The sequence below is a fragment of the Nerophis ophidion genome, linkage group LG07 (genome assembly GCF_033978795.1).
Source record: "Nerophis ophidion isolate RoL-2023_Sa linkage group LG07, RoL_Noph_v1.0, whole genome shotgun sequence".
NCBI classification, from domain to species: Eukaryota; Metazoa; Chordata; class Actinopteri; order Syngnathiformes; family Syngnathidae; genus Nerophis; species Nerophis ophidion.
In genome coordinates this window covers 56405480-56430738 of record NC_084617.1, presented here as the reverse complement: position 1 = coordinate 56430738, position 25259 = coordinate 56405480, and the positions used below count along the sequence as shown (strand labels likewise).

Below are 25259 nucleotides of genomic sequence, written 5' to 3'. Positions count from 1 at the left end.
AGGGAAGTCCGAAAATGAGGATCTTTTAATTATTTTTCTTTGCTCATAATGTTAATTATATCAGTTTTGAAATAATAGTGGACCAGGGCGACAAAAAGATACAATTAAGTGATCAAAATAATATTTTAATATTATTTTATCCACACCGTTTATTCGGGGAAATGGGTTCCAGTTTTGTAAATGATGCACACCAAAAGGGGGCGACATATCTTGCCTGATGACAGAAGCGGGGCGTTCGAAATACAGGTAATAATCTACCTCATACTCAAAAACTAATTTATAGTATGAGAAATGATTGCCAAATTCATTTTTTGAGGAAAAAATACATTAACAGAGCTACTTAGTGAAATGTTGGTCATACGGACGCTGTGGGTGCTATATCAGACTCAGAATCAGAAATACTTTATTAATCCGCGAGGGGAAATGATAATTTTCAGGTTTCTGGTAGGATAATTTTGTCCTTTCCCATCTGGGAACACTGATAATGTTAGAAAAAGAGGATGGGCTTACCGGCTCTCCTCTAAAGCCCCTTTCTCCTTGGTAACCTGAAGGCCCCTGAATTCAAAGAGTACGCTTTTGCTTAATCTTAAGGAATGATCAAATACAAAACCTGCTCGCTTGTACTCACTCTCTCTCCACGCTCTCCCTTTGGTCCCACAGGACCGGATGTTCCAGGGGTACCGGGTTTACCCTGTCAAAGAACAATGTCAAATGAGAAACTTGGTCCACAAACAATTGTTTCTAAATTGACATGTGAGCATTCTCACGTTGTGTCCTGGTGGGCCAGGAAGTCCTAGCGGGCCTTTTGGGCCTGGGGGACCTGTACACAGTAGGCAGACATGTTCATGTGTTTAACACTGGACAGCTTTCATTCTGTCTCTCACGGGACACTTCATTAGGTACACTTATGCAATCTAATGACATCATCTGCTTTTACAAAGACAACAATGCTTTGAGTTATGTAGATTTTTGTTTATTACTGTGGTTGTACTTTTGACACTGTGTAGAACAGCACTTCATCTTACTGTTTCTAATATTTTGTTGTTTATTTTTTACTTTTTGTGATGCGTTGTAGTCGTACGTCACTGCAGACTACAATAACAGAGAAATATAGTTTAATGCGATGAGGTCGCGACTTGTCCAGGGTGTACGGCGCCTTCTGCTCGAATGCAGCTGCTATGGGCTCCAGCACCCCACACGACCCCTTAAGGGACAAGCGGTAAAAAATGGATGGATGGATGTTTTAAAAGTGTCAATCAAAGCTATATATTCTTGTTAGAGTTTGCCCTTGTTTGAATTCAGAAGATTCCTGTTCCTGATGATTCTCAATTCCAGGGTCAAAAATCCATCCATCCATTTCCTACCGCTTATTCCCTTTGGGGTCGCGGGAGGGTGCAGGTGCCTATCTCAGCTACAATCGGGCGGAAGGCGGAGTACACCCTGGACAAGTTGCCACCCCATCGCAGGGCCACTTTGCAAACCTTACAAAATAATTTCTTTGTAATAAAACTCACAAAGATACATTTCTCCAGGCATTATTATCCATTTTGAATGTGTGGTTTAAGAGTTATGTTTAAATAACTGTCTTATTGAGTGTGACAGTATACTGTCATAGTGAGTAAAACCAAATTTTTGTATTTGCAAACCTTACAAAAACAACTGATTCTAGTAAAACTAAAAAAAATACAACATTACAGGCATTTTAGACATAATGCATGTTTGGATTTGGAGTTATGTTTATATAACTTTCAGGTTTAGAATGATACTTTTACTGTCATATTGAGTAAAGAAACTAACTTGTGTCCTTGCAAACATTACAAAATATTTGTTTCCATTAAAAATCACATATTCATTTTTCCAGAAATGATTAGCCATTTTGCATGTGTTGTTTAAGAGAGGGTCAAAAATGTTATTTTGAATTTTTCACAAGGCTATTTTTCAAAAAGGTAGGTACATATCAATCCTTTGAACTTAAATATAAATGTTATGCATCAAAACAATAACAGTACAAGGCTTTTTCATAACATGGTCACTACTGCCTAGTTTCTCTTGTTATATTCTTATTTTTTACTGTTATATTTTTATTGTTATTGTTGCCTTTGAATATTTTCTATTTGATTTCCATTTATACCCCCAATATTTACTTTTTAAATTAGATCTCATTTCTGTACACTTCTGCTGGAATTTAAAGTACTAACTAACTAACTAACAAACAAACCAACTAACTAACTAACTAACTATCTTTTTTTTCCACATGAGTAAACTTTCACAAAAGTGTGACTTTGTTATTGAAAACTTTGTAAAAAAAACAAAATTTACGCATATGTTGTAATTTATGTGTTAGAGATAGGGAAGTTCCATTTTAATGCTGCCGATTCCGATTATCCATGGGTGAAATCGGCCGATACAGATCACATGTATTAACTGTACATGTTTCAATTTATTTATGCTGACTGCTGTGCTTTTGACAGTGTAACAATATCAACACTATATTTAAACCCATTCCTATTTTTTTCTTTTATTACATGCAATTGTTTTAGCAACAAAAAGTTATTAGTACACAGTAACTAAAAAAACAAAAGCAAAAACTATTATCTATTATTGTGTCCAGGGAATTATTACCTGAGTTTATATACATGAACAAAAACAACAATAGAAATAGACCTCATCACTCACTCTCGTGTCGATCATTTGCTGATACTACCAACCCTTGATATTGGTACCCCTGCCATCCTTCTAATTATTGTGTACGGACTTTTTTTTTTTTTTTTCCCCAAGATGGCGCTGCTGTAGGCAGGAGCTCTGTGCTCTTGTATCATCCTTTCGTGTTTCCCTCTTGTTTTCATGTGTTATTATATTTTTTTTGCATTTTGTTCCGGGACCCTTTGGGACTGTGTGACAAGGGGTGGCACTTTCGTGACCTCTGAGGTGCTTTTTTTGTGGACTTCTGGATCTGCCTCCCGGGAGCCTTTTGGCCATGGAGACCAGCTGCTGGGTGCCTGCTACACCAGAGTCTGTTCGGAGGGACTGGAGGAGATGCGGATGAGGGGACAGGGCTGCGGAGCTAGCACTGAGCGCTGGGACGGAGAGGCTTCGCGGTGTCTTGACTGGATGAGCAGGTGTCGGACACCTCAGTCACCTTGGACGTATCCTCGCTCATCCATGCGGACTGGACACTGGCCTAGAGTGGAGTCGGCTGTCTTGGTTGCTTTGTTGGATCTGCTTCTGTCTCTGGCCATGCTCTCTCCTCCCCAGCGGACAATGGCGTGGAACACCGCAGAGGCCACCACAGTGTATATGTTTCTTTAACTTTTTATTCATAGCTGTATGTAGAAGTGTCTGGTTGTATCTGCTGCTTTAATGTCTTTAATGTCCTCTGTGTTCTTTGATGTTTCCCTCTTACACACATGTAAGAGGCTATGAGTTGTTCTTTTCCCTTGGCCTCAGTCTGCACCCCCACTCCAGGGCCTAGGCTAAGACCGATTTTTTATTTTTTTATTTTATTTGAATCTTCTATTTTTTTTCTCCCCCCCCCCTTGTTTACCTGTATGTCATCTTTTTTTTTTTTGTAAAGGGCGCTGGAAGCCGGCAGACCCGTCAGCGATCCTGTTCTGTCTCCCTGTAATGTTTGTCTGATCTTGAATGGGATTGTGCTGAAAATTGCAATTTTCCTGAAGGAACTCTCCTGACGGAATAAATAAAGTACTATCTAATCTAATCTAATCTAATGCTGAAACACCAACTGTTGTTGTTATATTATCCTCTCCCTAGACTCTTTTTAATGTACGTACTAATTTCCTGTTAATATCTGCCTACTTTTTTACACCTTTACTAAGGATCCGTGCCCTTAACAATACCCGGGGATTGAACTATGATCCACAAATTTAGAGTCGAGAGCGCTAACCGAAGAGCTAAAAGCCTGTGATATCAGCTTGGGACTTTTAAGGTGTTTAGGAGTGAAATGTACCAACATACTCTCACACAGCCACACCGAGCAGTATTAATAACAGGTGTATCTAAAAATATATCTGGTGACTTTACACTCAAATGATCTAATGCAGTGGTTGTCAAACTTTTTTCCACCATATACCACCATTAAAATACAGTAGCAAAGTAGGCCTGAGTAATCACTAAAAACATAGAAGTTTATGGCATAAATATATTTAAAGGCCTACTGAAACCCACTACTACCGACCACACAGTCTGATAGTTTATATATCAATGATGAAATCTTAACATTGCAACACATGCCAATACGGCCGGGTTTGTTTACTAAATTGCAATTTTTAATTTCGCGCCGAAGTATCCTGCTGAAACGTCGCGGTATGATGACGCGTGCGCGTGACGTCACGCATTGTAGAGGACATTTTGGTCCAGCACTGTTCCCAGCTATAAGTCGTCTGTTTTCATCGCATAATTACACAGTATTCTGGACATCCGTGTTGCTGAATCTTTTGCAATTTGTTCAATGAAAAATCGAGACGTCAAAGAAGAAAGCTGTGGGTGGGAAGCTGTGTATTGCGGCCGCCTTTAGTAACACAAACACAGCCGGTGTTTCATTGTTTACATTCCTGAAAGATGACGGTGAAGCTTTAATATGGAACAGAGCGGTCAAGCAAACACGGTTGGATTGGACCACACACACAAAGTACTGTGTATTACGCAGCGTTCATTTCGAAAGATCATGTATCGAAGAGGATCCTTTGCGAAGGGCAGACATGGGCATCGCCACCACCCGTCGACTGGTGCTGAAGAAAGGTGCGGGGCCGACCTTCAGGTTGTACAGGTACGACCATATAATCTCACTAAAACACTAGTAACACAATAAGCAGATAAGGGATTTTCCAGAATTATCCTAGTAAATTTGTCTAATAACATCTGAATCGCTCCCACTGTATAGTCTTTTTTTCCCGAGTCTTTTACTCTCACTTTCCTCATCCACGATTCGGAATAGCTCGGTTGGTAGAGTGTCCGTGCCAGCAACTTGAGAGTTGCAGGTTCGATTCCCGCTTGTGCCATCCTAGTTACTGCCGTTGTGTCCTTGGGCAAGACCCTTTACCCACCTGCTCCCAGTGCCACCCACACTGGTTTAAAATGTAACTTAGATATTGGGTGTCACTATGTAAAGCGCTTTGAGTCACTTGAGAAAAAGCGCTATATAAATATAATCCACTTCACTTCATCCTCGCTCAAATTAATGGGGAAATCGTCGCTTTCTCGGTCGGTCCGAATCGCTCTCGCTGCTGGTGGCCATGATTGTAAACAATGTTCAGATGTGAGGAGCTCCACAACCCATGACGTCACGCGCATAATGTCTGCTACTTCCTGTACAGGCAAGGCTTTATTCTCAGCACCAAAAGTTGCAAACTTTATCGGCGATGTTCTCTACTAAATCCTTTCAGCAAAAATATGGCAATATCACAAAATGATCAAGTATGACACATAAAATGGACCTGCTATCCCCGTTTAAATAAGAAAATCTAATTTGAGTAGGCCTTTAATATTTTGGCCACTTAAAGATTGTACACAGTTTGAAAAGTAACACTGTGTTTGAAAATAGGAAAATAAAACACTGTACTTGAATCAAGTGATTCTTTGGTGTACCACTAGATGGAGCCCGCGTACCATTAGTGGTACACGCCATCTTTGACAATCACTGATCGAGTGATATGGAACAAAACACATAAGGTTTGAAATTAATGGAAAAAAAACATTGGCGCTTGATCATATATTTTATAGAGTAACTGTGCAGTTCAACTCCTACTATGCAAATACAGCATAGGCACCCACCTATCGGCCCGGGGGGACCCTGAGGTCCTGGTCGAGAATCATGGAACGTGTTGGTGAAGAGGAGCTCTTTTCCACGATCTGAAAATAATATGAAAGAAAATGAAGTAAGGCATTAATTAAATAGATTTCAAATAATTTCAGGAGATGTTGATTTGGTAGGTGATTAGGGTCACTGTTTATACATTTTTTGCTAGATTTTTTTCAAGTCTATTTCCCTATAAAAGTCTTTAAATTTTGATTATCATTGACTTTAAAGAAACATGAAAAAATACTAATGAATCATGCTGAAACAGCAAAATTAGTGAAACACAAAATCTGAGACCCTTTTTTGCTAAGATTGTATACATTTGACAAATTACTCAATATCAATGTAATACATATTTAAACCACACGATGTCGCTGTGCCACTAAAAACTCCAGTGTCCATCAATTACTTTCTTTCAATAGTAGTTTTTAAATGTGTGAATAATGTTTGATGGATGAAGCCATTTTAATATTTTTTAAAATATGGCATCAAGCAAAGCCAGTATTTATAGCATATATGGAAGTTGGGTTGGCCTATTTCGGGTGGGTATTATATCATGTAGGATGAGATTGGATAGATGTTATTTATCCCACAATGGGGAATTTATGTGGTTGCAGGGCCGATTTTATATACAGTAACAAAAGTAAAATGAGTAATAAATAATAATATCACCACTATGCGAATGCACTTTGTATGATAAATAAATACCGTATATGATATGCTTTTCATGAGGATGTTCCAGCAGTTAAGGCTGCTCAAAAAAATCAGTGTTGGGCCGTGCATTTCACACCTAGGCCTTCAGTGATATCCTACTTAGTCCGCCTTTAATAAATATCACCATATGACCACGGCTGGAGAAATACTCTACAGAAACACACGTGCACTACTACGCATTGAATCACCTCAGTCGTGCACAAAACGGGCAATTTTCTTGCGCATTTAAAAATGAAAAAACCCGCAGCAGCCCTAAAACATACAGTATCTCTACGTGGTACTGTCAAAATGTAAATAATTGGAAAAACATATTAAACCTGAAAAAACTAATAAATTAAATATTTGATCTCACAATTTGTAATACCCCTCTGACGCTGTACAAGCCAGTGGTACCACTCTTAGGGCCTGATTTACTAAAGGTTTGCATGTACTACAACACGCGCAAACTTAATAGCACACACAAAGGTGATCTATGAAACGTGTGCAAAGTGGATTGCGTCTGTTAAGTAGGCCTAATAAGGCATGCAATCCACTTTGCGTCTCTGTCTTCATTAATATGCAAAATGTATGCTGATCATTAAAACACCCAAAATATTGGGAGGAGAAAATGCAAATATAATCATTGAGCACGCACAACGTGATTTAACAACACTTTGTTGTTTTATTAGCATATTATTATTTATTAGCATATGTCAGGGGGATGTGCGAACTAACAGTTCCGCACATGGGTGCAGGTTCAGCGCTCGTGCTGCACAGATAGACTGTAACGCCGTGGTCGCATGGTTATGCGTGGGTCATTTTTCCAAGATGTAGCAGGAACTCTGTCGGCAAGGTGCAGGTGAGACAATGATTTATTTTCATAAATCATACAGGATACAAAATAAATAAAATTAGCGTGCCGATCGCACGAGAAGCAAAGTCAAGGAAACTAGCGCGAAAGGAATTAAATACCGGTAAGTAGAATATGTAACTTGTTGCCTAGAAGCAAATGAGACAAAAACAGGAATAAGTAGCGCTCTGATTAGTGCCCGGGAGCAGGTGAGCGTCCCGAACACTAATCAGAGGCAGGTGAAAGTAATTTGCAACAATGGCAACTAAAACAAACCTAGGGGTGCACAAAACCGGAACTGAGGGAGTCAAAAAACTAAACAAACATGATCCGGGCAACAGATCCTGACATAGACGATGGAAAGATGAGAATTCTCCATCATATGTGTGTCAGTATCTTGAATTGACAGAAAAAATATATATATTAGACCAGTGGTTCTTAACCTTGTTGGAGGTACCGAACCCCGCAAGTTTCATATGTGCCTTCACCGAAACCTTCTTTAGTGAAAAATAAAATGTATTATTTTCAAATTCAAAACAAAGTTATACAATGTTATGTTTCTTTTACTGGTGCACAAAATTAACCGTGAATGAACATCACCTTGTTCAAAGAACAACACAAACACAGTGCATAAACTCACAACAAATTACACACCTGCAAATCAGAGGGAAAATTGTTTGGGGTACCCATAATACGCTGATAGGGAGAAATTTTTATTTACACGATGAGTTGGGTGTGTCTTGACCTCAGCCGAACCCGTGAGGCTTACTCACCGAACCCCTAGGGTTCGATCGAACCCAGGTCAATAATCACTTATAATAGTCATATTGTCCATTCATCAATTTATTTTTAGAATTTTGTGTGCCAATTTAATTTTTTTAATGTCGAGCGTGTTTTTTCCAATTTAGTAAATGTAATACTTTTTTTTTTTTTTGCATTTGAGTCATTCCAGACGCAAAAATGTGCTAGTGATGTGATCCACAAGAATTATGAGGTTTGGTTGATATCAGCACTTCGGTCATCAACAATTATATCATCTGAGAAATGGACATTGAAACAGTGTAATTCTGACTTCGAAGGATATGTACAGCGAGCAGTGACCATAGTGAGCGCAGAAAGCATAAGAATAAGTATATACATTTGGTTATTTACAGTCCGGGTAGGTGGGATGTGGTGGTCAGGGGTTAGTCTAGGGTTGTAGTTGCCTGGAGGTGTTCTTTTAGTGCGGTTTTGAAGAGGATAGAGATGCACTTTCTTTTACACCTGTTAGGAGTGCATTAGAAGGAGAATGACTTAAGACCTTTGTTAGATCGGAATCTGGGTTTAACGTGGTTTGTGGAGCTCCCCTGGTGTTGTAGTTATGGCGATCATTTAAGGAAGTAGATTGACATGTACTTCGGTATCAGGGAGGTGTAGCAAATTCAAATACTAGGCTCAGTGCAAGTTGTTTTACTCTGTCCTCCACCCTGAGCCAGCCCACTTTTGAGAAGTGGGTTGGATTGAGGTGAGATCTGGGGTGGAGGTCTAGAAGTAACCTGACTAGCTTGTTCTGGGATGTTTGGAGTCTAGATTTGAGGGTTTTGGAGGTGCTGAGGTAACAGGAGGTGCATGCGTAGTCGAAAAAGGGTTGAATGAGAGTTCCCGCTAGAATCTTCATGGTGCTTTTGTTGACCAGAGAGGAGATTCGGTAGAGAAATCTCGTTTGTTGGTTGACCTTTTCGATTACCTAATCAAGGTTTTGCTCTCCTTCAGCCAGGGTGGGTTTAAAAAGCGAGTAGATATCAGATTTCTCTGCTAGGTGAGTATGGCTACGGTGCGGCTTCGCTGATTGGCCAAGCACTTCCTGCTCTTGCAATTTACAACTTGTTACTTGTTACAACTTACTTCTGTGATTAAGTACATTTTATTTATAAAGCGCTTTTCCCAGATAAAATCACAAAGTGTTGTACAAAACATAAGTGAAGTGAAACAACAATTCAATTTAAAACAACAGAAGCAACATCATAAAAAGGATACAAAGTGGATTAAAAATTATGGTTAAAAGGTGCATTAACTGAAAGCTTTACTAAAAATAGAACTTTTCAAATGTTTCTTGAAAGTTTCGACACAGTCAAGATCATGAAGGGAGTGGTGCAAATTGATTCAGAGCCTGGGAGCCATAGCCTGGAATGCCAGGTCTCCACGGGTTTTAAAACAAGTTTTTGGGATTTTTAGAAGACCCTGGCCTGCAGACCGGAGGCTGCGCCCTGAAGAGTAGGGGCATAGCAAGTCAGTGATGTACTGAGGGGCCCCACCATGCAACGCACGGAATGTCAGGACTAAAATTTTAAGCTCAATGCTGAATAACAAAACCAGTGTGGTTGGCACTGGGAGTAGTGGTGAAGTGTCTTGCTCAAGGAAACAGCGGCTAGGATGGCAGAAGCGGGGATCGAATCTTGAACCCTCAGCCCAAAAAGTTACATGGATTTGGCACTGACAGGACGAGTCCACATAGACTACATTTACACTGCAGACCAAAGTGACCCAAATCAGATTTAAAAAAAAAAAAAATCTGACTTTTTCCAATTCACTTTTTTAGACCTCATTTTAAAAACGCAGAGGACCCAATGTGGGCCCAATGTAGCCTCGACATCAGTTGCATGCTCAGTTTGATAAAGTAATAACTAGACATGTCCGATAATATCGGACTGCCGATTATTATCGGCCGATAAATGCTTTAAAATGTAATATCAGAAATTATCGGTATTGGTTTCAAAGAGTAAAATTTATGACTTTTTAAAACGCCGCTGTGTACATGAACGTAGGGTGATGTACAGAGCACCAATAAACCTTAAATGCAGCTTTTCACACACACAAGTGAAAGCAATGCATACTTAGTCAAAAGCCACACAGGTCACACTGAGGGTGGCCGTAAAAAAACTTTAACACTGTTACAAATATGCGCCACACTGTGAACCCACACCAAACAAGAATGACAAACACATTTCAGGGGAACATCCACACCGTAACACAACATAAACACAATAGAACAAATACCCACAACCCCTTGCAGCACTAACACTTCCGGGACGTTACAATATTCACCCCCCGCTGCCCCCTAACCCAAACCTTAACCTCCTCATGCTCCTTCAGTGAGAGCATGTCCCAAATTCCAAGCTGCTGTTTTGAGTCACGTTAAAAAATAAAATAAAAAATAAACTTCAATGATAAATATGGCAGTGCCTTTTTGGCACTTTTTTCCATAACTTGAGTTGATTTATTTTGGAAAACCTTGTTAGATTGTTTAATGCATCCAGCGGGGCATCACAACAAAATTAAGCATAATAATGGGTTGATTCCAAGACTGTATATATCGGTATTGGTTGATATCGGAATCGATAATTAATAGTTGGACGATATCGGAATATTGGATATCGGCAAAAAAGCCATAATCGGACATCTCTAGTAAAAACTAGAGAAAGTTGACCATATTCCGTAAATGAACAAGGAAGTCGCTAATATTAAAAAATAAAACAAAAGTCGCCACCATAGGTATGGTCCCCATACCTTAAAAATGTGTGTGTTTTTTTTACTTAAAAATAATTGAAAGTAATAATGTATGAATGGGTGTGTATAGTGTAATACATTTGGGAGCGTTCTAATCTTTTTATGGCTGTTAAGAAGTGGAGGCATGGACATCGGCATTGATCTATGGGAGCTTTATTTTTCATCTCATATACAGTATTAGCAAATACACCACAGCTTCAATTCCGGTCCTTCAACAATTGCTAAATCTTCGGAATCAAAATATATATTCATATATTACATATAGTCTGTTATTTGCACACTATTGACGAGTGACGCACCGAAAATTCGGACATCGAAAAAAGACTGTTCTCATCGAAATCAGTCACATTCGGGTCGCATTGCGTTTATAGATTGAAGTCACATTTGAAAAGATGAGATTCCAATCGGGTTCTGGACCTGAATCTGATGTCAAAAGATCAGATTTGAAGCACTTTGGAGCATTTAGATTGGCACAAAAATCAGATCTGTGTCACTTGTGGGCAAACAAATCCGATTTGGTGTGCAGTGTAAACGGGCCATAGAAAAGAACATGAAGCCAGTAAGAGTGAGAGTGGGAGGAAGTGTGTGTGTGTGTGTGTTCCTTGAGATGAGACATATCCAGTTGAACCATTTGACTTGAGGCGGTTAAGAGAGAAGGAGGGTGATGAGAGGAAACATCATGCAGCTGAAAAATCATGGCTCATATCCAATTGAGTCCGATGTCCAAACCAAGCGAGTTGTCACTTTGTTTCTTTTCACATCCGCTCTTAATTTCCTCGCTGGCATCTGCAGCACTGACATAAAAATTAGATTTTTCAACTACTTCACCTCCAAATGAACAGCGTTCTGGATGCAAGTCTCAAGCATCAGTGGTCCACAGGGGTCGGGGGTGAGGTTCAACCTTCAAGTGCAGACGTGCTGGCCAAATAAACCGGTGTTTTCCCAAGAAAGGTCAGCACAGAACCACCCTGCTGTCCTCCCTGCTGTTACTTTGATGTGAAAGAAATGGCTCCCAGTCTCGGGGATCATCGTGCCAACCTTCACGCCTACACAGGAAGCTCACGCTGACAAACTTGTTGCTTTACTTTTTTTTAAACAGAGAATCAACAAATATAACAAGCTGAGGCATGACCAGTCTACATCTGGAAGCTGTTGAGTGACATCAGAGGTGGACAGGTTCTCATCACTGCATGTCAAGGCTGTGTCATGTCTTCCACTTCATCCCCTTTCATTCCACTTTACTGGGAGGTAAACATGGACCAAGTGGCCCTAAACAAGATTTTTTCCGGCCTGATTGTGGCCTTTAATATGCTAGGGGCTATAGGGCTGATGAGTACAGCCTAGTGAGCTGCTCATAAAGGTGACTATGTGGGTGTTATTTCATATGTAGTGGGCCTTTTTTGACGTTAAAAATATATTTAGAAAGCCGTAAACTGTTTTTATGTCGTAGCTATGTAAATATTTAATTTAGAATCAATTATTCTTGTTTCATGTATTTTTTTCGTTTTCTTTTTTCTTTAACCACGGCCAGGTCTGGAACCAATTAACAGCGATAAATGATGGTTTACTGTATTACTCTTGGCAACCAGAAGCATATTTGGCTATGGAAGTGTGTGCATGAGAGACACAATTGATAAAAATGCAGTTCACGTACATCTATAGCTAGATATTACTAACTAATGTATTATTATTATTTTACAGGTTATGTAAACATGTGTGTTTACTCAAAATAATCATGAATAAACCAAAACAAAGATTATATTGACAACTACAGTTCAATTTAATATGTTTAATAGTCTTGTGTTTGTATTTCAGATGATGTCCAAAGTTCACATGAAAAGGTAAAGAAAAGTGTTGGACATCTCCTACCGCAGTGAAACAAATTCCTAACTGCTATGCCACTTCAGCATTAATTTAATTAGTGAACATCCATCCATCGATTTTCTACCGCTTATTCCCTTTTGGGGTCGCGGGGTGCGCTGGCGCCTATCTCAGCTACAATCGGGCGGAAGGCGGGGTACACCCTGGACAAGTCGCCACCTCATTGCAGGGCCTGAATTAGTGAACAAAACATAATAAATGGGCAAAAAATATAGAAAAAAATAGTGTTGTTTTTTTGGGACATTATATATTTGGGGAAAAGGTTCGGCTTTAATATAATCTTAATTTTTTTTAAATATGGCTGTATATCTGTCACAATGATAGTATTTGAAGCAATGGTTAATGACCAATGATCTCTATGGACTTCTGAATGAGCCGCTAAACTGAAGTCAAACTATAAAAAACATGTTGTCTAAATAAGTATGCTTGCATCCATGAGGTAATTTAGTCCATCTAAGTAGATGCCAGGTTGTTCACAACAGAGGATGGCCCAGCAAGTAGCATTTAAAGTCTGTTTCTGTGTGAAGACGCCAAAGTAGAACATGCACATGGGGCACAAAGTGGCACACATTGTGAGGATTCGATGTTAGGTTGACAGCAGACTGATTGTGTCAGGACATGAGGTCACTGTTTGTCTGCTCCGTTCCACTTGAGCCCCCTCATCACATGAAAATGGGGTCTAACACAGATTTGGAAGAGTTCCATGTCCATAAAATGAATGTATCTCATCAGATTGATGGTCAAATTAAATCCCCACAGGGACGGGGGCAGCAATTATGTCCCATTTCATTGTTGAAGCCAAAAGTGGTACAATTTGGAGTTAAATCAAAATTCTAACGATCACGACAAGAAAATGTCATGAGATTTGAAGGACTTACTAAGTGTGTTCTCTTTTCTTTGGCTACATTTTCTAAATGTTTGGTGCCAATGTAAAAGAGATGGCAAAGTGCAACTTAGTAAATGCAGCTTATTGTCATGACTTCCGACAGTTACATGTTTCCTCACTTTCGCCAGTATTTTTCGTCCAACACTCCTATTTTTGTTTGCCTCCACCACTTCTCTGGTCTGAGCGGTGGCTGCCTCACTTGTCCCTTATTGGCAATCCGGATGCTTCTTATGCCAGCCCTGCACTGCCCAGCCCTTCCCTGCTGCACTTGTTTTTCGTTGTGGTTTCCAAAATAAAAGGGCTTTTATCTGTACTTCACCTGCAGTCTCTGCATTCTGCGGTCCAAATCAACAACACGAATGCCAGGCCGTGACAAGCCCAGTGAAACATGACAAATATATTGATGACCGTACTATAATACACCTAGCATGATCCAGTTATTAATGTATTATATATATGGGCTTGATCTATAAAAACCCAAATGACAGGTGTTAAATAGGATGTGCAAACTGAAGTGAAGTGAAGTGAAGTGAATTATATTTATATAGCGCTTTTCTCTAGTGACTCAAAGCGCTTTACATAGTGAAACCCAATATCTAAGTTACATTTAAACCAGTGAAACTGAAAAATTGCATGTACTATTAGTGGGCGTGTAGCGGGTGATTGACCAAAACTGCTTGTACAATTTGTAACAAGTGACAAAAGTGGTGCAGACAGCCCTATTTAAATGAGGATGTTGTGTGTGTACCGGCTGTCATGTTCCTCCACATTTATGGCATCATACTGTCCAAACTGTGGCGTTTTGTCATGTTGTTGACATGCAACACACAAACATAATATATACCAACTTTTTAGGCTGCATAAAAATGCGATCTCGACGACAGAACCTACATTTAGCACGCTGAAGCTGCGCTTTGTAGGCGCAGCGGTGTTGTGATGCAAGAAAAATGCACTTTGCAGGAATGTTTTTTCATATTGTAGAAATCTTTTTATAATATAATGTTTCTACGACATGAATGAACAAACACCAGCAGACACAAAAAAACCCCAATTGAATTAGTTTTAAATCAGCCCCTTAATTCATCCTGTCATGGCTGGTTACATCAGTGAGTGTTCTCCTGTGTTTAGTGCTTTAGAACCTGTTCTGTGCTTTAATTTTGGTGGCTTTTCCTGTTGTGTTGGTGTTTCCTTACAACCGCTTCATGTCTGTCTCTGAGCACTGATCCACGCACCTGTTTTGTGTTATCATTAGGATTATTTAAGTTGAGCCTGGCCCACCAATCTCTGTCGGGACGTTGTGTTTGGTTGCACGCTTCTTCTCAGAGGTCAACTGTTTTGCAGCTCTTTAAGCATTCTGTGAGTTTACTTTGAAGTCTGTTTGTCATTGCATAGCCTTCCCTATGCTCCAGTGCATTTCCTGCTACACTCGTCTTGTGTTTTTGTCCAAGATTAAATACTAGTGATGGTCAGATGAAGCCTCATGAGGCAATGATCCACTTGAGCCAATAGGTCAGAGAATTTCCCAGAGCTTCAACGCATGCTTCGCCACTAGACTCCACCTGCTGGTCAAATGTATAATTACAAACAGCTGCATCTTAACCGCATTGTGCGTGATATGCATCTATCATGCCTCTATGAATGAATCACAGTAAATGTTTGACAAAATGGTTTTGCTGGGTGAATCAAAAAAGTATAATAACATATGTTTTATGTGTGTGTATTATGCCAACATGGTAGAATCATATGATAGGGCAGGTCGTATAATGTTTTTCTGTCACCTTAAGGCAGTGGTTCTCAAATGGAGGTACGCGTACCCCTGGGGGTACTTGAAGGTATGCCAAGGGGTACATGAGATTTTAAAAAATATTCTAAAAATAGAAACAATTCAAAAATCCTTTATAAATATATTTATTGAAAAATAGCAACAATTCAAAAATCCTTTATAAATATATTTATTGAATAATAATTCAACAAAATATGAATGTAAGTTCATAAACTGTGAAAAGAAATGCAACAATGCAATATTCAGTGTTGACAGCTGGATTTTTTGTGGACATGTTCCATAAATATTGATGTTAAAGATTTCTTTTTTTGTGAAGAAATGTTTAGAATTAAGTTGATGAATCCAGATGGATCTCTATTACAATCCCCAAACAGGGTACTTTAAGTTGATGATTATTATTATTTATTTATAATTGAATCACATGTTTATTTTTCAACAAGTTTTTAGTTATTTTTATATCTTTTTTCCCAAATAGTTCAAGAAAGACAACTACAAATGAGCAATATTTTGCACTGTTATACAAATTAATGAATCAGAAACTGATGACATAGTGCTGTATTTTACTTATTTATCTCTTTTTTTCAACCAAAAATGCTTTGTTCTGATTAGGGGGTACTTGAATTTAAAACAAATATTTACAGGGGGTACATCACTGAAAAAAGGTTGAGAACCACTGCCTTAAGGAAATGGCAAAAAGAGGAAGATTATGATATGATGTAACTTGGACAATGATGTACAGAACAGAGGCGTTTTAGTTTTAGGCGATTATTTTTTTGTTTGTTGACAAAACCACTCCATTATCCAACTATTGATTTCTGGTAGCTGGTTAAAAAGAACAAATACAAACTGCTTTACTTTAACAAATGTAATATTTACAGTGATAGTCTTTTGAGAACTGACATTGCCAAGAATCGAACTCACGTCTTGTAGAATAAAACGCGAATGTGCAAACAATTGTGCTAGCAAAGTTATCATGTCACTGATGCAAAGTTGTAATTAAAGGGATATCAAGTGTGTCGGTTGGATTTAGTTTATCGTGCTTCTTTGATTCTAGCGACATTTAAAAAACAAAACAATTTTTATTCTTTACCCAGATTCCAAACTGACCACAAGTCTCAAATCCTCACATTTTCAATGGAGCTTGGGCGGTTTATGAGTTGTCGAATCTCCCGACAAATCTGAACCACGTCCCGAAGCAGTCACGTTGTACAACTTGGCAACGAGGCTTCACAAGTCAGTAATTCCGGCTCCTCCCCTAAATAAAGCAAGCCTCAAGACGCGCTTTGTGGAAACGCCTCCTTCATTACTTGACCCTGGTCCCATCACTATTAAATACCTTTTTACCTGCATGCTGCCTACTCGACTTTGTCGCTCTCATGCCACCCGAGCGTTACACATCCAGCGACAACAAAATTATATAATGTAATTGCTTTATAGGCAAAGTGTCCAATCTTGACATCGCTAATATGTTCCTAAACACACACACACAGACGGAACATTCTGACAATTGTCTACCTTTGCCTTTTTTTCTCACAGCCAATTGTGCGTAACTGTGCCAGTGTGCATGAACATTTCAGATGTGCTAAATATAGACACACAACAGTGGCAGCAGACCAGTTTCAGTCTTGATAAATCACTTTGCAAGTGCTAAATGGTTATATTTTCATCTCCTCCTCCCAGTATTGTGAGCTTTCTAATAATCAACATATATTCAGCATATACATGAAGACACGCTAAATGAATTGTACTCTCTATTTTGCTCATTAAGGAGAAGTAATCCTCTGTGTACATGTTTAGTAGATCAGCTTTATGTGTGCTCTTAAGTTTGCACGCAAACCTTCAGTAAATAAAGCCCCAATGTACAATAAACGTTTTTTTCCACCATGTGGAACATACAAAACAACTAAAAGATACAGCGGTCACTTTGGAGCACTTTTTACATTAAAGACGCTAAAACCATAATCTATCACACTTTTTCTGCAGGCGAGCTACATTTCAATTGACAAAGTCGAGGGGATCTACCTCTTTCATAAATATAATTTATACATATTCAGTTATGAAATATACGTTTTTGTTAACAAGCTAAAGGTGTTTAATGATAATACAAGCACATAAAGATTCCTTTCTTTCATGAAGACAAGAATATAAGTTGGTGCATTACCTGATTGTGATGACTTGCATTGATTGGAATCAGACAGTAGTGATGATAACGCCCACATTTTCAAATGCAGGAGAAAAAGAGTCCTCTTTCTGTCCAATACCACATGAAAGTGGTTGCTTTTTGGCTTCTTATTTGTTCACCTTCCGTACTTGTTTTTATACACTTTTTAAGAAATACATTGGTGGCAAAATCCGTAGCTTGCTAACTTGTGCATGCCAACTTTCTGAGACTCTTATTTTGTTAGCGCAGGCAGGATGAAGCAGTGCTTTTATTGTGATGATAGCAACTGTGCAGTGGGTCTTTAGAGTTTTGACGGCAGATACAGCGTGAGAGTCTGTTAAAATAAAAAGTGTTTCTTGCCTCCCTTTCAGTCATTTTTTCTCAATGAGCTCGCAGCAGCCAGTGTCATCTCACAAGATCCTCAGGTGCCAAGAATGTCAATCAAGCGGCAAAAGTGACGTCTCGGTGAAAATTGATGATCGTTAATCTTTAGGTCTATTTTTATTAATGGCTGGCAGGCAATTGACTGACACACCCTCCACGATTAACCGGTAGTTCGCGATCGACGTAATGTGCATGTCTGAAGAAATGATCATAATGTTAGGTTAGTGTTATATTTGACAAAACAAATTAGTGCAGTACACACCTCAACATTAATGAATACATGTAATTGTTTATAATATGTCACGGGCCAGTAGAAAAGGAGCCGCAGGCTTCAAATGGTCGCTGAGCCGAACTTGAAATACCCCTGATTTCAACATATTAAACATAATAGTTACTGGTGACTTACATCACCACTTGTAAGACAGTTAAGAATGTTTTACATTTTTAGGACAGTTGCAGTTTGAGCTTAGAATTATTTAATTAAGTTTTCATATTTTTTCTAGAACAACTTGGAACTCAACCAGCAGATTGTGTTTGACATTCCATTGAAATTATATTGTCGATACATTTGTAGGAAAAGTGTGTTCCCATCGTGAATGTGATAGGGTCTGTTAGGGTCTTACTGTCTGGTTCTGGGATGCGGGCACTAGCAGCAGCAGGTGGGCCTGGGGGACCTGGTAGACCTCTCTCTCCTGGTAGTCCTGGAGGACCCCGGGGGCCTACAAGACAAAGGAGAGAAACATTTTTTAAAATGGTGCTGTCATGTAATAATAAAAAAATCTGATTGGTATTACAAACCAGGTTGTTGCAGATGAATTTCAATTGAGAATTTATTTTTAATCTAAAACATAAGTCGTGTTTTATTTTGCATGAACAAATACACGTAAGAAATAATATATGCACTTAACATGTTTATTAACTACATATAAGACCATGTTTCATCAATTTAACAAAACATGCCCCTTTTTTTTTAAACAAACATTTATCCATATTTATATAAACCTGTTTAAAAGGATCTCTCATGACAATTATTATTAGTTTCCTCTCCATCGCTCTTATTTTGTTACAGTTACCTGTTTGCCTCCGTTTTGCCATTATATTTCTTGTCTGAGTGCTGCCTCCCTCACCTGTCCCTGATTGGTAGTCAGGATAAGCCTGTTCCTGGTTGCTTTTTTTATGTAGACAGGGCTGGATCGTTTGCTTGGTGCTTTGTTCCTCCTTGCTGCATAGCTTTACCTATGATTCCTGTATACTTCCCTGCGGCACTATTTTACTTTTGTCATCAAACACTTTTTTTACCTGCACTTCGTCTGCTGTCTCTGCATTGTGGTGCCAACACCAACAAAAGTCTGACACAAGACGTTACTCTTTTTTGTCATTAATCTGATATTTTAAGATGAAAGGGCTTTGGTAAAAAGAAAACTCCTCCCTGCTAAGTGTATACAATATTTTCTCTTTTGGGGATTTTTAAGTAATTTGCAGATGGGTTAATTGGATTATTTTTACATTAGATTCATTATGTTGGATTGTTGCATATTAAATATTAATTTTGACATGCAACAACACACAGAAGAGGTGGTCATCTAGAATTTGATGCAAGTAGGGCAGTACACTACCAGATTAAGCAGATGGCAATACCGCAAAAAAATATACAACGTATATTGTGCACATAAATATACAACGTATATTTTTTTCACACAAATTTTTTATATTGAATAATTAGATTATTGTATACAATATGAACAAACTTGAATTCAAATTGTGTGTTTCTGCCAGTTCTCCCTGTAATACAGTATAACAATCATGACATGTACAATTCAAGTTTGTGCCCGACAAGCTCTGCGACAAGCAGCAATACAAACATGTTCTCAGGAAATTGAATCAAAGTCGTTTTGTTGATTTATGTTGCCAAGTTTGGGTTCCCTAACTTTTCATTTTTATGTTTGTACCTCACATACACGGGCGGACTGGAAAATAGGGAATACTGTGAGTTTTCCCGGTGGGCCGATCACTGATGGGCTGACTGATGGACAAGCGTTTATTTATATATTTATTTTTTGGCTGTTTGCTTTGTGCATATTGTTAGCTGGTAGCAAATGCACCAAATCGTTAACATTTTATATTTTTGATTCAAATAATAAAGGGTTGGAATGTTCTTTATAACCAACATTATGAATGATCTTCTATAAATAATACTGACTAAGATTTTTTTGACTTTACAAATGTCATTAATATAAAGACTGAACAATTTTGGTCCCGGTATTGATCCCTGGATTACACCGCAGGATATATGTAGTGCCCTAAACATATGTTTGCCTAACTCCACCAATTATTTCCTGATGGTTAAGTCGCTACTTACTCAGGTCAAGACCAACCCTTTAATGCCATACAGTTCTAATTTGTTCTTTAAGTTATTATGGTTAATTGTGTGAAGTATAGTACGTTTGTGTCAAACCATCTGTCTGAAAAAACTGATGGTTTGACAAAAAGACGGAACTTCTTTTGGAATTTTGCCTATCATTCACAATCTTTATGAGAGACAAGAACACTTAAGTATTTTTATTTGTTTTTGCATTCTAATTCATAATAAATGCACCCAAAAAGCGCCAACAATACTTTATTTACATCTTTTGACCTAAATATTTACCAAGTATTGGAAATATTGTTGTTATAAATGTTTACGCAAACAAACTCTTTGTAGCCGCGCCAAGATCTAAGAGTGCTAACTAGCAGTATTGATATACAGCGCCGCTGCTCTTGATAGCCTGTTAGTTAGTTATTAATAATTCAAGGTTTTCAATTATGCCCCTCACCTGGATAGGAATTGGTGTGCACATAAACCGAGAAGTTGGTCATCCGTGACATTCAACTTTTCCCGAAGAAGGCGAGAAAGACACAAAAATACGCTACTGAGATCTAGACCAATCCTCTGAAGCCATACAGTCTAATTTGTTCATTAAGATGTTATGGTTACCGTATTTTCCGGCCTATAAGCCACTACCTTTTCCCCCCCACTTTGAACCTTGTGGCTCATAAATCGGTGCGGCTATTTTATGGCCTTTTCTTAACTAGCGACCATAATGTTTTGTATTCAACAAATATTTTTCATATTACACCGACAGAGACACTGAAGAGGTGTGTTATTGTTTGTGCTTTGGCGCCATCTTCTAGACAAATTCGGTCAATGCAGGTGGAGCGGGTAAAAAATGTATTTCCTGTTTCAAGATTTGAACTAGAATTAAAACAATTCATTGTGTTTCTGCTTGAAAGGATTCTTCATTCACCGCTCCATGGAACGTTTGTAAGTTTTACATTATAAATTAATCAACTCATACTTACTAAACCATCTCATGCGTCTGTAGGAGTGCTTTCATGCATATTTGTATGTGTTATCTTAATGTAATCAAGTTAGCGTCGTTAGCATTAGTGAATATGCTAACACTTTTACAACTGTCTGTGCTAGTAATATCAACTTACATGACATTCTTTTTGTATTTTTTCAGTTTCCTGAATTCACCAAAACGTCACCGTAGTTATTGAGTCTGTTTATCTGATTGGAGAGCTAGCTTCCGCAGCCAGTTGGCCCATGATAATGACTTCTGTTTTGTTTGATCAGCTGTTTTACTGCTGTGTTACAGGCACCGTGTCACGTGAGGGTTGCAACTTACTGCGGGGTCGTTCCTCCCAGATGCAGAATGGACAACTCAGGGACGAAAGCGTGAAGGTAGGATATAATTTATTCCTCATAAATCATCTAACTAACAAAAAGACAAAAACCAAACAAAAGGAAAGCATGCCGTTCGCACGATAAGCTAAAGAGCCAAAACTTAGCACAGGAATTATTAGCCAAAAAACAAGGAATACCCAACGTAACTGTTGCATTGGCAAAAAATGAAGCCAGGACAATTGTGGCGAGAGAGGTGAATAAATAGTTCTCTGATTAGCGGTCGACAACAGGTGAGCAAACCGACCACTAACCAGAGGTGCACAAACAGGAACTAAGGGAGTCCAAAACTAACAGAAAATAAAAAAACATGATCCGGGCCACAGATAATGACACACCGTTTGTAAACAATTGAGGTATGTAAATAAACATTTACAAAATCTTTCGTACTGCAGAGAGCTGGGACCAAAGTAACAAAGGTTACCATCAGTAACACACTACGCCAACAGAGAATCAAATCCTGGAGTGCCAGACGTGTCACCCTGCTTAAGCCAGTGCATGTCCAAGCCCGTCTTAAGTTTACCAGAGAGCACATGGGAGAATGTCATGTGGTCAGATGAAACCAAAATAGAACTTTTTGGTATAAACTCAACTCGTCGTGTTTGGAGGAAGAAGAATACTGAGTTGCATCCCAAGAACACCATACCTAGCACGGATCAATCGTCCTGTCCCCTTAGCAGAAAAACAGCCCCAAAGCATGATGTTTCCACCCCTATGCTTCACAGTAGGTATGGTGTTCTTGGGATGCAACTCAGTATTCTTCTTCCTCCAAACAAGACCAGTTGAGTTTATACCAACATGGATACATGGATGATACAGCAGAAGATTGAGAGAATGTCATGTGGTCAGATGAAACCAAAATAGAACTTTTTGGTATAAACTCAACTCATCGTGTTTGGAGGAAGAAGAATACTGAGTTGCATCCCAAGAACACCATATCTACTGTGAAGCATGGGGGTGGAAACATCATGCTTTGGGGCTGTTTTTCTGCTAAGGGGACGGGACGATTGATCCGTGCTAAGGAAAGAATGAATGGGGCCACGTATTGTGAGATTTTGAGCCAAAACCTCCTTCCATCAGTGAGAGCTTTGAATGGTTGACCAAATTTATTTACTTATTTTCCACCATCATTTACAAAAAAATTATTTAAAATTCCTACAATGTGATTTCCGGAATTTTTTTTCACATTCTGTCTCTCACAGTTGAAGTGTACCTATGATGAAAATTACAGACCTCTGTCATCATTTTAAGTGGGAGAACTTGCACAATCGGTGGCTGACTAAATACTTTTTTGCCCCACTGTAAAAACACCCCTTATGTAGCGAGGAGGGCCAGTGACAAAGTTCTGGATGTTGTATGATTGTGCCAATGTCTTGCAGTGTTGAGTATGTATGTGTTTGTGTGTGTATTGGGTAAATCCTTTTAGAAAGACTGTAAATCATAGAGTCAAACCTGACTGACTTTGTTTATCTGTAATTAACATGAGGAAGGTCCTCACTGAAACTCAAATAAGCAAAATTAATCGTGTTACAGGCCCTGGATCATATTAAACGTGAACATGCTTGCATGCTGTGTAATTATAAGGACTCCATATGGGCCAGTCATGGAGGAAGTGTACCCCACAAGGCTGTACCATAACAACATCTGACCTCATTGTTTGGACTTTAAGAAGTAATGCGACCCGGTGAAAAACGCCAATTCTTGCTCTGTCACACCCACGACTCTGCACCTTTCTCTCTGCTTGTGGCACCGCAGCGTACTGCAAGTGACAGGCGCCGTCTGAGAAATATTACTTTGCAAGGTAGTGTTATTGTAACCCTGATTTGACACCCATCTAGGTCACTTTCACTTAAAGTTGCAGCATAAGCAGCTGTGTTTTGGCTGCTTTTGGGTACAAGGGGAGCGGGGCCTCAATGTGTAACCAGGGCTCAAATGTCCAGTCTGTGTCATATTGAAGAAAATAGCATCAGAAAATATGTGCAATCATATTTGTATTTATTCCCATGATTTGTTATGACACACAAGCTCATATTTCCCATGAACCCTGTATTAGGAGATACTTGTCTCTGCATTATGTTGGACTCACTCCAGTCGTAGGTTTGTCTTTCTCTTTGAAAAGGATTCAAATCAGCACATTGGGCACAGTGTAGCCATGGATACAATATGCAGTACTGCTTTTGGGGGGCTATGAAGTAAAGGAGAAAAGGAAAAACAATAACACTACAGCCACATGGAAATCATAAGGATGTGAGATGTGTATATGTGGAGCTAATTTCCAGCATTTACACACATACCATATTTTTCGGACCATATGGCGCACCGGATTATAAGGCGGACTGCCGAAGAGTGGGTCTATTCAGGTCCGTAGTCCAACAAAAGGGGCACCGGATTATAAGGTGTGTTAAAAGGTGCATATTATGATTTGTTCCCCCTACATTTAAAACACTTCCTTTGGGTCTACATAACATGTAATGGTGTTTCTTTGATAAAAATTTTACAAAGATTCTGTTTTACAAAGATTCTGTTTTACAGACCATCTTCAAGGCGCTCTCGGACCGTCTCTTCAGGATGGGCCGTTTAATGGGCAATCTTACCCCGAATTTCCACTGAATTCCAAACGGCTAACGTGGACCCCGACTTAAACAAGTTGAAAAACTTATTCGGGTGTTACCATTTAGTGGTCAATTGTACAGAATATGTACTGAACTGTGCAATCTACTAGTAAAAGTTTCAATCAATCAGGCTGTGGACTTTTTTTCTGTGTTTATTCCAGCTAAATATTCACAGAGCTTCTATTTCTGCCAGACACCGCAACAAATTTGTGCAATTTTGCTAAAATCATGCACAAACACATAATAAAGTATCCGGTCTACTTTCAAAATAAAATACTCCGTCCTTCAAGACGGATTTAATTTTATACTTTGAAAGGTCTTAATGGGTGGTGATGGACATTAAGTCAACTTGTCAAAGGTTTTCAGACTTAATTTCATCTTGTTGACACAAAAGGATGAGAACATGCTGATTCTAGATGTCCAAAATTGAAGAATAATTCACAGGCATATCCTGGGCAGCTAAATGGGGATTTAAAGTCCTGTGTCAAATATGTGTGACACACTCGCCAGGCATGATGTTATTGTTGTATTGATGCTTGCTGCAAAAAAATAATTGGCAGGACCGAGTTTATTTGCTTCTGCTTCTCTGGAAGGACAGAATATTTATTTTGTGGATCAATGTATTACTCCCTCCCTGATCACGTGATTATGCGAGGATTCGCGAGATCTCTTAAATTTGTCTGCGCCATTTCGCTGCATGATGGAGCTGCAAAAGAACGGCAGTAGAGATTGCCAGATGGCAGCTAGTGCGCGGCCGTTCCGCTTTCAGTGGAAATTTGTTTTTTTTACATGGCTCCACTTTGACAGCGTCTTCTTCCCGTCAACTTCGTTGGCTGGGTAGTTTTTAGCGCTTCCATAGCGAGTCCACTGACAGATATAAGTTGAATCTGTACGTGGTTTTATATTACAAATGGCAACAGCGGA

At 39.0% G+C, this 25259-nt stretch overlaps 1 protein-coding gene across 3 annotated transcripts in view; it reads right to left on the bottom strand.

The window, feature by feature from the left end:
• Positions 1-25259, bottom strand: part of emid1 (EMI domain containing 1) — a 208291-nt gene that overhangs the window by 16007 nt on the left and 167025 nt on the right. For all 3 annotated transcript variants that reach the window (XM_061906581.1, XM_061906584.1, XM_061906583.1), the window contains exons 9-13: positions 18623-18718; positions 5791-5868; positions 768-820; positions 629-691; positions 511-555 (exon numbers count right to left, since the gene is read on the bottom strand). In XM_061906581.1, coding sequence (XP_061762565.1) covers positions 511-555; positions 629-691; positions 768-820; positions 5791-5868; positions 18623-18718 — 335 coding nt within the window. The remainder of the gene's footprint in view (positions 1-510; positions 556-628; positions 692-767; positions 821-5790; positions 5869-18622; positions 18719-25259) is intronic.